The sequence below is a fragment of the Nomascus leucogenys genome, chromosome 12, assembly GCF_006542625.1.
Source record: "Nomascus leucogenys isolate Asia chromosome 12, Asia_NLE_v1, whole genome shotgun sequence".
NCBI lineage: Eukaryota > Metazoa > Chordata > Mammalia > Primates > Hylobatidae > Nomascus > Nomascus leucogenys.
The window spans coordinates 31877476-31894324 of NC_044392.1; the positions used below are offsets into that span (position 1 = coordinate 31877476).

The following is a 16849-nucleotide window of genomic DNA, read 5'->3' on the forward strand; positions in this document are numbered from 1 at the left end:
CACTGGACAGAAAGATTTGCATCTTTGTTGGACAAAAATATACAAGTTAGCCTGTGACTTCAATGCCCCAAATCTTTAAGAGTCTGAACAGGTGACATTTGTTCAGAGACCTGAGTGACATCAAGAGCAAATAGGTGAGTAGATGAATAGTGAAGAGGGGAAGCACTGAGTGTCAAACTCCCTCCCATCTCTCTCCTACTCCATTCACTGCAAAATATTCCTTTCTCATTGATATTTGGAGAAGTGGGTTTACCTTGGGGAAATGAAAGGAAATACAGAGTCCTCTAGGCTGATGAATGATTATAGAGGATACCCTGGAGCTCAGCACATCTGGACATAAGATTAGGGAGCAAGGAACAGGGTGGGAAGGCCAGCAAAGACTCAGAGGTGAGGACACTGGGAAGAGGGTGGGCCAGCAAGTAGCTGTGTTGACTGCAGAAGATTTCATGTACTGGTTGAAGGGACTCATCTGTACTCCTCCTGTAAAAGGAAGAAAAACATAGTTATGAACTCTCGAGGGATAGTGTGAAAGGCAAGAGAATCCTTCTGTCTTTCAAATCTACATCCTCAGCATGTTCTCCCGCTGTCTCCTGGTGCTTGGGTGGCAGCTGCTGTTACACCCACAGCCATTTCCTTTAACAGGGAGGAAAAACCTTTCCTAATCCACCGTCTATCTTCCTCCCAACTTCTGCTATGTCTCACTGGCCAGAACTTGTGACCACCCTAGCAGGAAAGTAGGCTCAGAAAGTGATCTTTTTTTATTTCTTAACTTCTTTATCGAAGGTGAACAACGGAGAAGGGGGCGAGGAGTGGGAATGGATGTTGGAGCTAGTAAACCTAGGGTCTATGTGTTGTATTTCTTTTCTAACTCAGTCTTGAGGTCTCTCTCTGGGAGTGGTTATAAACGTTAGCTCTTCCGTGATGGGGTTTGGATATTTACAGTGTGCCTTCCATGGAATACCTCTTTATCCTGGCAGACGGCCTAAATCCTAGGTGTCTGACCCATGATGGGAGGTCCCTCTCACAGGAAGCTTGTTTATATTAGCAGGCACATTTGTGGCTCTTGTCTGCCCCATGTCTGGTTTATTCCAACCAAGACAGCCACTCTCTAGGAGAGCCCTAACCAGGAAACAAGTCAGGTGTGGGTGTATAGGTCAGGTGAGACACAGAGGAGGTGAACAAAACATGTGAAATAATAGAAGCAGTTTCATTACTTACAGATCCATAAGAAGAGGACAGCATGCCTCACAGGGCCAATGAGAAGGGGGACACACATGCTCAACCAGTAGGAGGGGGACGAGACAGAGAGAGGGACCTGTGGGCCAAAGCCTTCACTGTGGTCCTGGGTCTAACATCTTAGTCCCACTGTGACTAAGAGGTGGTCACTGAGGCATATCTGCAAAGTATATGTGGGGTATAGGGGTCAAGGGGATGAAGCAAGTAGCTTGTACCTGATGGTTCGATAGGGAGGTGGTCACCAGAGGTGGTCATACAAGGCAGATGTCTGGACTGACCACATAGAGGAAGTGGGAGGAGGCAGAGAACTAGAGACTGTCCAGGGTGACTAAGCCCTGCTTCTAGTTTGAGAAGGTTAAACCTGTCCTCAGAATGGATAGTGAGGCCTTTGATATGTTCTCCCACCTCTTCATCAAGCATATTGACAAATCCTCTTTCACCAACTTGTCTTGCTGTAACCGCCCAGTAGGTTCACCTTGCCGGCTGCCTAGATGGAGCCAATTTATCAAGACAGGGGAATTGCAATAGAGAAAGCTGGCTGTGTGGGGGGCCAGAGTTTTATTATTACTCAAATCAGTCTCCTCCAGCAGTCGAGTTTTTAAAGACAATTTGGTGGGTGGGGAGGGGCAGTAAGTCAGGGAGTGCTGATAGGTTGGGTCCGAGATGAAATTATGGGGCATCACTGTCTTCTTGAACTGAGTCAGTTCCTGGGTGGGGGTCACAAGATCAGATGGGCCAGTTTATCATCTGGGTAGTGCCAGCTGATCCATCAAATGCAGGGTCTGCAAAACATCTCAAACACTGATCTCAGGAGCAGTTTAGGGAGGGTCAGAATCTTGTGACCTCCAGCTGCATGACTCCCAAATTATAATTTCTAATCTTGTGGCTAATGTTGGTAGTCTAGACCCCAGGCAAGAAGGAGGTTGGTTTTGGGAAAGGGCTTTTATTGTTTTTGTTTTAAACTGTAAATTATAAACTAATTTCCTTCCAAAGTTAGTTCAGCCTATGCCCATGAATGAACAAGGACAGCATGGAGGTTAAGGACAAGATGGAGTTGGTTAAATTGGATCTCTTTCACTGTCTTAGTCATAATTTTGCAAAGGCAGTTTCATTGCTACCTGAATGATTTTGCTAACTTCTCCATCAATCTCCTGGAAGCCTTTCTCCTTAATCAATTTCTTCAACCCTACCAGACATGTGGCAGCTTCTTCATCAGCAGATGTGGCCTCTCCAGTTATTTTTATGTTTTTCAGTCCAAACCTATTCCTGAATCTGTGTAGCCATCCCTTACTTGCAGTAAATAGCTTGGTGTGCCTAATTTCAGCGGATCCCTTTCTGAAGTCTTCCTATAGGCTCAACACTTTCTGGCAAAACATACTGCGGTCAGCTGAAATACGTTTTCTGCTCATGTCTCCCACCCACAAATGTAATGCCTTTTCCGTCTTTTGCTATTGCACCTCCAACTACAAAAGTTACAGCCACAGTGCATGATAGGTGCTTAGTTAACTAGCACGAATCTTTTTCCTTCTTCACAATTTCATGGATAATTTGTTCTTATCACAGATTTTGGCAACCTCAGCATATGACTCTTTTTCTTAAGTCCAGAGCTTTCACCTTTTCATTTAAAGGAAGCACTTTACGGCTTCTCCTTGGCATATCCAAATTGTCAGCACCACAATTCCTGTGCTTTGCGGCCATTATTAAGTAAAATAAGGGTTACCTGAACATAAGCAGGTGTTATCTCTCAAGCAGGTGTTATCTCTCATTATCTCTGCTATACTATGGGTGCATCTGTTAACCAAAGCCGCTACTGAGTGGGTAATGGGTGGATACTGTACACAGCGGGGCTACCTGCGACAAAGAGATGATTCGCGTCCAGGGTGGGACAGAGTGGATGGCCCAAGATTTAATCGGGCTACTCAGAACGCAGGCCGTTTGAAACTTCACAATTGTTTATTTCTGGAGTTTTCCATTTAACATTTCTGAACCAAGGTTTGACCACAGGTAAGTGACACTGCAGAAAGCATGGAGGGGGGCAAAACTACTGCATTAATATTAAAATTTTCAAATATTACTTTTTGCTAAATGAAATGTGATTCAGGACCTTCCCTCTCAAAGATTAGGCGAGATAACCACGACCTGCGCCAGCAGCGGCTCTGCACGACTCCGCCCTCGCAGCCCAGCCAATCAAAGCTTCAGGTTCAGTGACGTCAGTCTCCTGAAAGTCCTCGCTAATTCCCGTACTCCTTTTCTCCGCCCTGCACCTCTACTATTTGTTACAAGTGACCAGCAGCCATTTTGGATTTGGGCGGAAATGAAATTAAAACTGTGCTGTTAAAAGCCTAAAAATTCAAGTCAAGACAAACTTGAGCATTCGACCCAAACGTCTAGAAAGGGGGCATCTTCGTGGACTAACTAGACCACTGGGGCAGTAAGTGAAACGGTGTCGTCGCGGCGCCCACACTTAAGATGGCACCGGCCTGAGACTCACCTGTGCGGCCGCTCTACCTCGGTTCCTGGTTAGTTGGCCTCATTGGTGGCGTCGGAGGGAGGAAGGTGGGCCTTCTGTCCCGTTTCCGGACCCGTCTCTATGGTGTGGGAGAAACCCGGCCCCCAGGAGATTGTGGGTGTAGTGGCCACAGCCTTACAGGCAGGCAGGGGTGGTTGGTGTCAACAGGGGGGCCAACAGGGTACCAGAGCCAAGACCCTCGGCCTCCTCCCCCGCCGCCCTCCTGCAGGTAACAGGGAGCCCTGCGCTGCGCCCCCAGTCCTTGCAGGACTGCGCCGTGGGGGAAGGGGCCGGGCGGGGAGGAGGTGGTGGGCGCGCGCCCCGCTCGCGGGTTTGCGCTCTGGGGCCCGCGCGGGAGCGAGCCCGGCGCGGCGCCGGCGGCCTGTTGAGCTGTGCTCTCAGCTTCGGAGCAGCCTCCCCTTGCTGATTGTGGGGCGCCCTGTAATCTGCGCTTCGCGGGCGACCCCCGACGGGTGAGGCGCCCGCGGCCAGAGCTCTCCAAGGCAGCCGCGGAGTCGGTCCTCGCAGGGAGGTGTGGAAGGTGAGGGGCCAGCGAAGCGAGAGCGGCGCCCTGGCCCTTCAGTGACCCCGCGGGGTCGCGGCAAGCAGGGTGAGGGTGCTCGGCTGGGCGGGTCACTGTCCCGGGGCGGCAGTGCCCGAGCCCGGGGGGATCCTGGGGGCGCGCCTGCCCTCGGGAAGGCGGCCTCATTCTTGATCCAAGACCAGTGCCCGGTCCCCCAAGGCCCAGCTGGCTCCTGTCTTGGCATAGTGCTTTCTGTTTAGAATAAAGATGAAACATTTCTCGGAAGGGCATATTCAGGAATCCATGTGAAATTCTCGGAGTCAGGTCTCGAATTTTGGGAGTCACTGTTACTGCTGTTTTTAAGGACCCATGTCCTTATAAAATGTAGTATCTTGAGCTGAAATCATAATTATTTTGGTCCATAAAGACTTAATTGTGTATTGCTTGTCAGCTAGCAATGCTGGACTGAGTTCCACAGAGGGAATATATACCTGAAACAGACGAAAGCGAAGGGCCGGAGTAATGTTACCGCTGGATACCAGAATATCGGCCAGTACAGTGCATCCTTAATACTCACAGTGCAAGCCATTATCTTTGGAACTTTCAAGCTAAGGGAGCTAGGACCAAGGTAGTTTCGATTAATTGCTGGGAAAAGAAAATATTTGGTAGAAACATTTCCCTAGAGCACACGGGTTTCTTAGTTGAGTGTATGAGTCGCCCTTTGACCTGGACAAGGGTTTTCTTAATCTACAAGCGGTCCCGAAATTTCATGTGCTGCCCAAGTAGGCGAAAGAGTGGAGGGACATTATTAAAGGGAAGACTCTGATGCATATTCAAGTCAGAGACTGTCAACTCAGCATTTTATTATAGAGTGGAGATGCTAAGTGCTACAAAATACCTGTTATGTGATACTAGGATATCCTTTTCTACCTTCTTGTGACTTTAATTTCAAAGCTAATGAGCAAGATTTTGTGTTTTCCCCCTCCTCAAAACAACAGGAAAGCATTTTGGAAGGCCAAGTGTTTTTCTTACATTTCAATAAATCAATTTTAGCTGAATTATTTTTAAAGCACTGGCAGGCATGGTGGCACATGTCTGTAATCTCAGCAACTAGGGAGGCTGGGGAGGGCGAGTAGCTTGAGCCCAGGAATTCCAGGTTACAGTGAGGTAGGATAGCGCCAATGCACTCCAGGCCAGCAACAACAGAAAAAGACCATATCTCTATTTAAAACAAAAAACAAACAAACAAAAAAACTTCTTCATATAACAGTATTTGTGCTTCTTTAGATACATTAGTGTGAAGAATTACTGCTTCCAAACATTCTCAAATTGCAATAATCAGCACACCTTTTTAATTTTCCCCCAATAAAGTTTGCACTGGGAACATACAATATAATCCTACCACTCTCAGTATTACACTGATGGTATCAGTGGACTTCTGTCAAAGTTAACATGCTTTCAAAACAAGAAAATGGCATCCTTTCTAGTTCTCTCAAGAAATTGAGTCATCCCTTTTTAATTTTTGTGATTTTTTTTTAAGTCTTAGACCTAAAATACAGTAAGAAAAATGAATTTTAACTACTTCCTAATGCTTTTATAACTTTGTTAATTACTTTATAATGGAATTCATATAAAATCTAAGGTTAATAGCTATTGCAAGGCCAATATTCTCACAAGGAAGTATTTTGCTATTTAGAAATAGCTAAGTAAATTAAATGTTCCTTTCTCCCGCCTCTGGTGACTGCCATTCATCTAGCCAGAGCACTGATCCTGAATCCTGGTGGCAGTCTTATCTCCCGTGAGGATTAATATTAACACTAAATAAACAGCATGATTTCCTGCCAAGAAGATATTCATTTACATACAGTCCCTTATTCTCTGCTTTTCTCTTATTGTGTGTTGATTTTGGAAAACTATGTTTTGTGGGTAAGAGAGAGAAGGTCAGACTAGCTTCAGATACTTTCAAAGTAACACTTCCATAACTCACTCTTCCAGTCTGACTGGCTTTTCAGGCAGGAGTTGGAGACCAAGTAGAGCTTTCTGCCTATGAAATGGCAATTAGTTTCAAAGAGCATAGACCCATTCAGGTCACCTGAGGAAAAGGGGGCTGGTTGTAAGGGTGTCAATGGGATGTTAGGGTATCTGGGTGGAATTGGATTTGAGGCTGGGTTTCTGGTAGTCTTGAGATGGATAGTAGTAATGTGCCCCCTAAGTATGACTAAGCTACGGTCCCAGTGTTTGCTTTCTTAAATTTTACTACCAACTGACTTCCTCTGTTTGGAAAGTTTCTGACTTCATGTGGCTTTGGTTTGCCATAGCTCCAACTCCACCTCATAGCATCCTTCTACCTTCGGCTATGCTTCTAATAGGCAAAAATTGTTCTTAGTTCAAATTCCTGGGGGAGACAATGATCTGGCCAGTTTATCTCTTCACTCAGGCCGTGAAATTGATGGCTAATTTGTGAATTGACCGCCCTTTGGCCCAGGATAGGTACCTGACAACATTAACTGTGCCCAAGAAGAGGTGGCAAGATCAAGTGCTAAGCATGATCCTCCCTACTCAGCAGGAGGTTGTGACAATCTGGCCAGCACTCCATCTCCAGAATAGAGGGATTAGCATTGTTGCTTTTACCCATGGTCCCACATAAACTTTTTATTTGTAGTCCCAGTAGAAAGGTGAATGTTACCATAGTTGCTATACTTGGCATTTCTTTTAGTATTGTTTTTTGCTTCTCTGTCATTTTTAAGAAAGATACATTGCCAGGTAGGTAGGAATTCAGTGAATTTGTTACAAAGCAGATTTAGTTCTTATTCTCAGCAACATTTTTAGATTTTGAAAAGCTTCAATTTTAGATAGCTTTAGGCTTTATACACATGTTTCTTATATAACGATGGTTGTGGATCGGTAGCCATTTTAAATTTTGTTCTAGGCATGTGTTTTGAGCAGCATTACATACCCAGTGTAGAAGGTATTGTATGGAATTTCACCGAAGTGGGGAAAAATTCCAAGTAGGGGGTCAATGTGTAATGATTATTGAGTTTATATTTGTCCAAAGAATACAGATTTTAAACAAATTTTTAAAGGCCTACATAGAATTATTGGCCGTATTTGTAGCAGTTTGCTTTCTACATTGCCAGAGTTAGTAAGAACTCTATTTTCTAATTTTTATATTATGGTAAAGCCACCACTGAAAACTGACTGCCACAGACATACGTTTCAGACATACGTTGTTTGGCCTATATAGGTTTAGAAAACATTTGATTCAACATTGAAAAATGTGGAGATTTCCACAAAACTAGTCAGGCTCTTGGTTCCTCACAATAAGTGGCATGATCTGACAGTTCTGAAACTGCAGTCCTGGTTGGAACTCTGTGATAGCCACTGTCTTCAGAATGCAAGCCTCTCACAGTAGGTCCCATGCACTCACAGTAGGTCCCTCTGCCAAGCTGCCAGTACTGCTGGGGCACTGCACATCACCTGTTGTCACCCTGTGAGTTTGTATCCCTGTTGTCAAGAAAGCTGTTCATATTGTAGAAGATTTGGAAGGTGCAGGCAAGTGTGTGTATAAAATTACCTATAATCTGACCTTCCACTGGAAACCTCTGTTAATACTTCAGCACATATTTTTCAAGTCTGTGTGTATGTATACATATATTTCTTTTCAAAACAACTTTGAGGTGTAATTGATACAGAATGAATGAAAAAAGTGTACAGTTTTATGTTTTGACATTTATAATCACCCATTATCATCATCATAATCAAGATAATGAATATATCCATCCTCCCAAAAGTTCCTCATACATCATGATAATCCTTTCCTCTCCCTTGGTCCCTCTAACTGTGCGCCTTCGCTAGGCAAGCAGTGAAGTATTTTGTTGTAGTTGCATTTGAATTCTGTGTATGTGTGGGCTTTTTTTAGCATTTGAGATTATTTGAGATTCAGTTTTGCGGTTTCTCCTTTTTACTTGGGATAGCTTTGAAGGGTAGTGCGATCGTACTTTTTCTTATGTTTATTGTCATTTGTGTTTCTTCAATGAGTTGTCTGTTTTCTTTCCCATTATTGTACTGGTGTTTTAGTGTTTTACTTGGTTTATATGAGCTCTTCATTTGTTAATATGTTTTTCATCATATTAACAATGTTTTTCAACATATTAACATTAAAACAATGATTTTCCTCATTATTATAAGTATTCTCCAATTTGTATTGTTTTCCTTTATAATTTTAAGTTATTTTCTACGTACAGAAGTTTTATTGTTTTTGAATAATAAAGTTTTACAACATTTTCCTTTGTGAGTGAGCATATACAGGTGAGTTAGGAAGTATGAATTACCTTATTCTATTTTTGATTGCCTTTCCACTCTGAAAGTTTGTATGTGGTGGAGTTTGGGGAGGGACAGTAACTACATGTGACTAGTAATGTGCATTTTCTCTAGAGTTGTTAGTTGTTAATTAACAACCATTGCTGGTAACTTGCACAGCATTTACCATTTTTACTGTCAAATGTCCTAGTTATGAGGATCGAAGAAACTAGTAGTTTGGGGTGGCTATGTCTGGATATCTCTTGTTGATGTTGCAGATAGGGATTTAATGTTTGAAATTGTTTTCTATTTTCTTTTAGATCTGCTTGGCTTTGAGGAAGAGTGGCAGTACTGCCTCACTGCATAAGGGATGGGATCAGAGAACAGTGCTTTAAAGAGCTATACACTGAAAGAACCACCATTTACCTTACCCTCTGGACTTGCTGTTTATCCTGCTGTACTGCAAGATGGCAAATTTGCTTCAGTTTTTGTGTATAAGAGAGAAAATGAAGACAAGGTTAATAAAGCTGCCAAGGTACCATAATAGGTGACGACTTAATAGTTAGTACTTTTTACTATCTTGTTTTCTTTAAAAAAAAAAAAATATGAAATTAGTAAAGTTCAAAGGAGGTAAGATCATAAGGACCAGTATTTTATTTATGTCCTTTCAAAACATTGCTCTTACTTCATGGGCCTGTCTTCCATTTGCATGACATGGTCAGGTACCATACCTGTAGCCAAAAAACATCATAAAACTCAGTACAATGGCTTTTATCATCATATTTTATTTTTCTGGTGAGAAAGTTAGGGAGACATTTTTATATAGCTAATATAAGATATAAGGAGCGATATAAGGAGTTAATCTCGTCTAGCAAAATGCAGTTAACTATTGACAACATTCTGGAGGCTTCAGCTTCCTCCTTAGGGAAAAGATCCTTATAGTTCATGCCTTATAATTGTTGCTCCAGGCAGAGGGTGCATTAGCATGCTGTCTGACACACTCAGGAGACCCTGGCCTCTTATCAGAAAAAATGATTTTACTGTGGAATATAAGTCAATAAAATAACCCCAAGTGTCTTTTTGAATTAGGGAAAATGAGGGCATTAGTTGATGCTTCTTTGGATAGCTAGCACTTTGGAAATTTAGCCATTCAGCTATCTTCTAAAAAGGGAAATGTAGTTGTATTAGTAAATTAATTCTCCAGTGTTTATTCTGGTAGGCATGCTATTTTCAGGTTGAACTTGATATCTTGATTTTGTTAGAATTATAATCTCTATTACCTTGAGTCTCTTAGTAATATCAACAGGTATGGAACATTGATATCTATTTCATAGGACTCTAAATTGTTTTTACTTTTTAAAATGATTATAAAGGATTATATTAGTAATGGAATTTTGGTCTTCACAACAGTTATTTATTTGATGTTGTATTTTTGATCAAGCATGAAATTGTTATAAGATGGTTCCTAAAGAAAAAGATGTGTAACAGTTCTCTCGAGATGCATTTCCTAGTAATGTGTTGTGGTAAAAAGTATAGCTGGCTGTTTTCTTGCTAGGTAATTTTGCTTTTTGGTAGAACCACATTTTTGACTCTTTTTTTACATCATCTAGGTATTGTTAAGAATTTTTTATTGTGATTTTACAAAAGACAAAATGCCTTACTTCACTTTCTTGTTCTTACAGTTAACGTTATTTCCATCTAATATATATTTCATCTCCTGTTATTTTCATCTAATAAGTGTGCATTTTTTTTTAATAAACTATTATTAGCAAGGTACTAGAGACTTATCTTTCTTAGTATTTTTTTCTTTATAAGATTTTTTAAAAACCGTGTTACCCTTTGTGGTACACATACCAAGAAAACTGAATAACCTAGATCGAGTTTTTAAAGGAAGAAAACACCAAGACCACTCTCCATTTTTGAGGACTTCTGTGCTGGAGGAATTGCGAAGCTTGAGAGGGAAGACTTATTCCCCCTTAATATTCATAGATATCCTTTTAAGCCATGTTTGAGTCTTTGCACATAGTTCATCTTTGTCTCTTATTAAGCCATTCTGTGGCTTTGAAAACCTCATATATGAATTTGGGAAATTTGAAATTGCAACAAAGTGATAACTTTAGATTCTCAGAATGTTTCTCATAATCTTAAAAAACTAGGTCATAGTACTTGAGAAATGTATGGCATTCGATGTGCTAGATTTTAGGAATTTGATGTCCTAGGTATCTGAAATACTAAAACAGTATATTTAGCTCGCCTCACTTTCTCTAGAGTTTGGGTTGTTGGTCACACCTTTGGTAGTTTTAACAATTATTTCAAGCAGATATATAGTGTTTTCTGCGGCAGATGTTATTGGATAACAATATACACTTTCTTCACTGTTACAAGTAAAAAACAACAATCATAGTACACCAAGATGAAATGCAGGTATAAGCTCTGGCTACAAAATAATATGAGAAATACTTAGTTCTATCTGACCATCTCATTTTATATTGAATTCATCAGCTACAATTAACAGTATAATTTGCTAACTGATGATGATGACTCATATATGTAAGCCTATAAACAATGATAAATTCTAAGCCCGAATTTGGTTGCTATAGTTTGCTGTAATCTAACTGTTTAGTTAGGGCTTTGTGGTAAGCTTATAAAAGCTTATAAAAATGATTCTTGAGTGTCTTTATGCCAGGAATCACACTGGACTCTAAGAGTGGTATATAGATGCTATATAAGTGCTCTATTTAGTATTGTTGGAGTCATTATGCTCTTCTCCATAATGAATTTGGGCTGTTGTGGAAGGGTTAGTCAGCATATTTAAGAATGCACATTGTGTGGGCATAACAAGAAATGGAAGAGATGATGGCTATGCCCAAAAGAGCTTGCATTCTAGTTGGAGAAAGCTGTTCTCCTCTCTCATACCGACTTTTTTTTTTTTTTGAGATGGAGTCTCGCTCTGTTTCCCAGGCTAGAGTGCAGTGGTTCGATCTTGGCTCACTGCAACCTCTGCCTCCCGGGTTCAAGTGATTCTCCTGCCTCAGCATCCCAGGTAGCTGGGATTACAGGCACACACCGACACACCCAGCAAATTTTTGTATTTTTAGTAGAGGTGGGGTTTCACCATGTTGGCCAGGATAATCTTGATCTCTCAACCTCGTGATCCACCTTCCTCAGCCTCTCAAAGTGCTGGGATTACAGGCGTGAACCACCGCACCTGGCCCATGGTTGACTTTTTAAGAAATTATTTTTTGCCCTTCATAATCAGAATCCAGTGCTCTTACATGGCTCCTGGGCACTATCCACTCAGAAGAACTTCGGAAGTATCCCCCATGCCTCAGGTATGATGGACCCACCAGATGGATGGCCAGCTACTTGCTCCCCACCACACCTTTCAGACTTCACGCTCTCCTTTTTCCTTGAATGTTAATAACCATGCAACCTGCCATTCTAAACTAATTATCTGCCGAAATCTCTAGTCTGAGCTCCAGGTCTATATTTTCACTTACCTGTTGAACATTTCCACCTAAAAGTTTTATCAGTACCTCAAATGCAAGCTCTACAGAATGGAATTTTTATTCCTTTCTCTTTCTGCATTTTATTGTTAGTTTATGATCTAACCTTCAGATAGTGGACATTTACAAAAAAAAAAAGTGTCTGCATTTTGTCTTAGATTTACATCTTCAGAGAAAAAGGAATAATATTTATCCCTGAAGATCTTTGTTCTGTACGCATCTTGGTTATTTTGTTTACTTAACATATTTAACAGCATGAAACTATGGCTTTGTCCCATCTAAAAGCCTGCAGGTGGATTTGGGCTGTAATGCTGAGTCAGTTAACTTTGCATAGTTCTCAAAGTGAAACAGCGAATCAGAGGCAGAACAGCAATAAAAAGTTAAGCCTCTGAGGCTTGAATGAATTCTCTGGATAGCTGAATCATAACTGATTCCTGATAAATGGGAATCATTTATATTTAGGGATAGAATCTCATACTTAAGATCCCTGATTGGGTGTAGAAAAATATCATCATTGATAAATTATATAATACTATTCATATTTAACAATAAAGGTCCTTACCCAGAACCCTCTTTCAGAGACCATCACCTAGGACAGTAAATGGAATGTAATAGGTATTCAATAACTTTGGGGAAAGTGCTTTCAAGACACTCTCATTCAAAAATAGTCATCTTTCTCTACTAGGGCAAGGGCCATTTATTTGCTCAACTGATGTTCATTGAAAAATATCCTAGTTACCGTTAGCAAGTATGTCTTGTTGCTGTTCTTTAGAGGAGCAGAGGCTTGAATAAAAAAATGTCCTATTTGATTCTGAACTGCTAGCCTTTCCTGTGAGTCTATATGCATAATTTATGCTTAATATTGAATGTACCAAAGGAGAGTGACAAATAAGGTTCTTGCTAAGTTAAGTGCCTTGTTCAGAAACATGCAATGAGTCATTTCTTCCTCTCCTTCTTTATTAAACAAACAAGTACTCACTTTGGATCAAGAAAATTTCTAGGCATTGTAGAGTAAAACAATAAGCAGAAGAGAACATGAAAGATTTGGTTTGAAAATTATTTGAAATTTATTTGAAAATTACTTGAAATGATTCTTAAATGAAAATATGAGGGAGGCTACATAATTTTATGCAGAAACCGTAGCTCTAAACACACTTGTAGGCCAGGCATGATGGCTCATGCCTGTAAGCCAAGCACTTTAGGAGGCTGAGGTAGGTGGATCACCTGAGGTCAGGAGTTTGAGACCAGCCTGGCCAACATGGTGAAACCCCATCTCTACTAAAAACACAAAAATTAGCCAGGCATGGTGGTGGGCGCCTGTAATCCCAGCTATTCGAGAGGCTGAGGCAGATGAATCATTTGAACCCGAGAGGCGAAGGTTGCAGTGAGCTGAGAACACACCATTGCACTCCAGCCTGGGTAACAAGAGCGAAACTCCATCTCAAAAACAAAACAAAACGAAACAAAAAAAAACTTGTAAAAAATTATTCCCAGTTAACTGCACTCATTTAACCAACCTGCTAACACAATTTTTGGTTTATCTGAATCTGCTGCATTTATTAGTTTGTAATTGCTAGTTAAAGACATTTTTTCTTCAATATTTTCTTAATTATTTTTTATTAAATTAACTTGAGGGTAACAACTTTCTTCCTAAGAATAAATAAATAAACCTTATTGGAGCTATTCCCAGAGTTGGCAAAATTTGAGATTATTATAAGAAAATAAAAGAAATTAGAGGCTGGGCGCGGTGGCTCACACCTGTAATCCCAGCACTTTGGGAAGCCGAGGTGGGTGGATCACAAGGTCAGGAGTTTAAGACCAGCCTGGCCAACATAGTGAAACCCCATCTCTACTAAAAATACAAGAACAATTAGCTGGATGTGGTAGCGGGTGCCTATAGTCTCAGCTACTTGGGAGGCTGAGGCAGGAGAATCAGTTGAACCTGGGAGGCGGAGGTTGCAGTGAGCCAAGATTGTGCCACTGCAATGCAGTCTGGGTGACATAGCGAGACTCTCTCAAAAAAAGAAAAAAAAAAATGTAATTGGAGAAACCAACCCACTGAGAAGATTTTCCTATGACCCTGCCTGGAAGTAGTTTAACAGAGAAGTTTGAGGCATCTGATACAAAAATTGTACCAATGCAGGGTATGGATTCTTATGCTAGCCCATAGTCTTCCAAGAAGGTGTTTGGAACGTTCAGTACTCATTGCTTATTTATGAAAATGGCACCTGATAATATATTGAGGGTTATCTTCCAAATGAAATATTTCATCACTCTCCTCCCAATCTGATTGCTTTACAGGGCTTCCTCAGTGATTGTATAGGGTAGACCCTAGAGCTTTAATATCATGAAATTTCTTTCAGAAATTCATGGTTTGTAAGGAAAACCACCATTCCAGCAGTTTCTTTTTGCTGTAAATAAATGATAAAATTATTCAGTGTTGGGGGAATTTTGGACTGTGGATCTCCTGTTACTCATGTTAAAACTTTCAAAATACGCTGCATGGGTGGGGATTGGAAAGTCAGGATCTGATAGAGCTGTTACAGGACTATCTAGAGAAGATACTCCGCAGATTTAACCTCCCTTGTTCAGACACAAAATTGTTTTATACTTGTCATTTCATCTGTGTCTACTGTCTGCTTAGAAAGTAGGACAAAAAAACAGGTCAGGAAGCGGGAATATTCCATTGTAGGGGTTTCTAAAAGTTGGGGTATCCATACCCAGTGAGTTGTGTTAAAAGTTTAAAAGATATTTAAATGTTTTATTTATTTAGACAGGGTCTTGCTCTGTTACCAAGGCTGGAGTGCCGTGACGTGATCATGGCTCATTATAGCCTCAACCTCCCCAGCTCAAGCGATCGTCCGACCTCAGTCTCCTGAGTAGCTGGGACCACAGGTGGGTGCCACTGTGCCCAGCTAATTTTTGTAGTTTTTTGTAGAGATGGGGTTTCGCCATGTTGCCCAAGCCGGTCTTGAACCCCTGGGCCCAAGTGATCCACCCATCTCAGCCTCCCAAAGTGCTAGGATTACAGGGGAAAGCCACGGCACCCAGCATAAACATTTTCAAGGGGAGTAAATAATAAATAAAAAGGTAAAATGTAAGAAAACAGAATAAACAAAATTAAAATATTTTGTAAATGTGTTTTACATTCATTGATGATCTGTGGCAGAGGTGAGCAAACTTACACCCAGATTAGCTAAAAATGGTTTTTACAGGTTTTTTTTTTTTTTTTTTGAGATGGAATCTTGCTCTCTTGCCCAGGCTGGAGTGCAGTGGTGCGATCTCGCTCACTGCAAGCTCCGCCTCCCGGGTTGACGCCATTCCCCTGCTTCAGCCTCCAAGTAGCTGGGACCACAGGCACCCGCCACCACGCCTGGCTAATTTTTTTTGTGTTTTTAATAGAGACGGGGTTTCACCGTGTTAGCCAGGCTGGTCTCGATCCTCTGACCTTGTGATCCGCCCGCCTCAGCCTCCCAAAGTGCTGGGATTACAGGCATGAGCCACTGCGCCTGGCCGGTTTTTACATTTTTAAAGTGCTGTTTAAAAAAAAAAAAGAGAAGAGGCCACAGATACCCTACGACCTTTAAAGCCAAGATATTTATTATCTGGCCCTTACAGAAACTGTTTGCCAACCTCTGGTCTATGATGTGCCTGCATCAGGGTAAGCGTAAGGTACTAATCCATTCAAAATTGTTTGATGGCCCAGCATGTAGTCTTATTTTTGTGATTATTTCATGTTCACTTGAAAAGAATATGTGTTCTGCAGTTCAGTGTAGTGTTAATGTTATTAGATCAACATAGTTGACATTATTCATGTTTTCTTTGTTATTCTTGTTATTATTTTGTGGGGAGAGGCTAGTTTTATTGCGAGAAGGGCGCTTAAGTCTCCAGCTGTGATTGTAGAATTGTCCATTTTTCGCTTTAATTTTGCCAATTTTTGCTCTATGTGTATTTTCAGACTCTATTATACAAATACACATACATAATTATGTCTTTTTAATAAATTATTTTTCTTTAAGAAATACCCATTTTTATCTCTGGCTGTACCCTTTGTCTTGAAGTGTATTTTGTCTGATAGGAATATAGCCACTCCTGCTTTCTTAATGCTTACTATTTTTGTAGTGTATCCTTCTTTATCCATTTACTTTCAATCCATCTGTGTCCTTATTTTTAAAGTCTCTTTAATAGGCAACATATAGATGGGTATTGCTAATTTAATCTACTCTTATTTCCAGTGTTTAGATCATTAACATTTAATGTAATTATTAATGTAGTTGGATTTTATTGTTTGCTTTCTATTTGTCCCCTTACGCTCTTTTTTCTTCTGTTCCCCCTTCTTTTGGATTAATTGAATATTTTTTAGTGTTCCATTTTAATATATCTTGATTTTTTTGGCTATATTTCTTTATATATTTTTTAATGGCTGCATTAGGGATTTTAGTATATGTTAACTAGTCTTTAATAGTCTACTTGTTTTGCAAACTATCCACCTGACAAGGGATTAATAACCATAATATAAAAGGAGCTCAAACAACTCAATAACAAAAAACACAAAATAATCCAGTTTTAAAAGGGGCAAAAGATCTGAATAGACATTTCTCAAAAGGCACACAAATGGACAACAGGTATATAAAATAGTAGCAGTAATCATTAGAGAACTGCACAACAAAACCACGATAAGATACCCTCTTGGCCAGGTGTGGTGGCTCACGCCTGTAATCCCAGCACTTTGGAAGGCTGAGGACGGCGGATCACATGGTCAGGAGTTTGAGACCA

At 40.8% G+C, this 16849-nt stretch overlaps 1 protein-coding gene across 3 annotated transcripts in view; it reads left to right on the forward strand.

Annotated features, from left to right (window-relative positions):
* The first annotated feature begins 3802 nt into the window (after window positions 1–3802).
* Window positions 3803–16849, forward strand: part of SCYL3 (SCY1 like pseudokinase 3) — a 45108-nt gene continuing 32061 nt past the window's right edge. For 2 of the 3 annotated variants that reach the window (XM_003258848.4, XM_003258849.4), the window contains exons 1-2: window positions 3803–3974; window positions 8888–9102. In XM_003258848.4, coding sequence (XP_003258896.2) covers window positions 8938–9102 — 165 coding nt within the window. In that variant the 5' untranslated portion in view covers window positions 3803–3974; window positions 8888–8937. Of the gene's footprint in view, window positions 3975–8887; window positions 9129–16849 lie in introns of all 3 variants that reach the window. The other variant, XM_030824000.1, reaches the window with a different exon arrangement.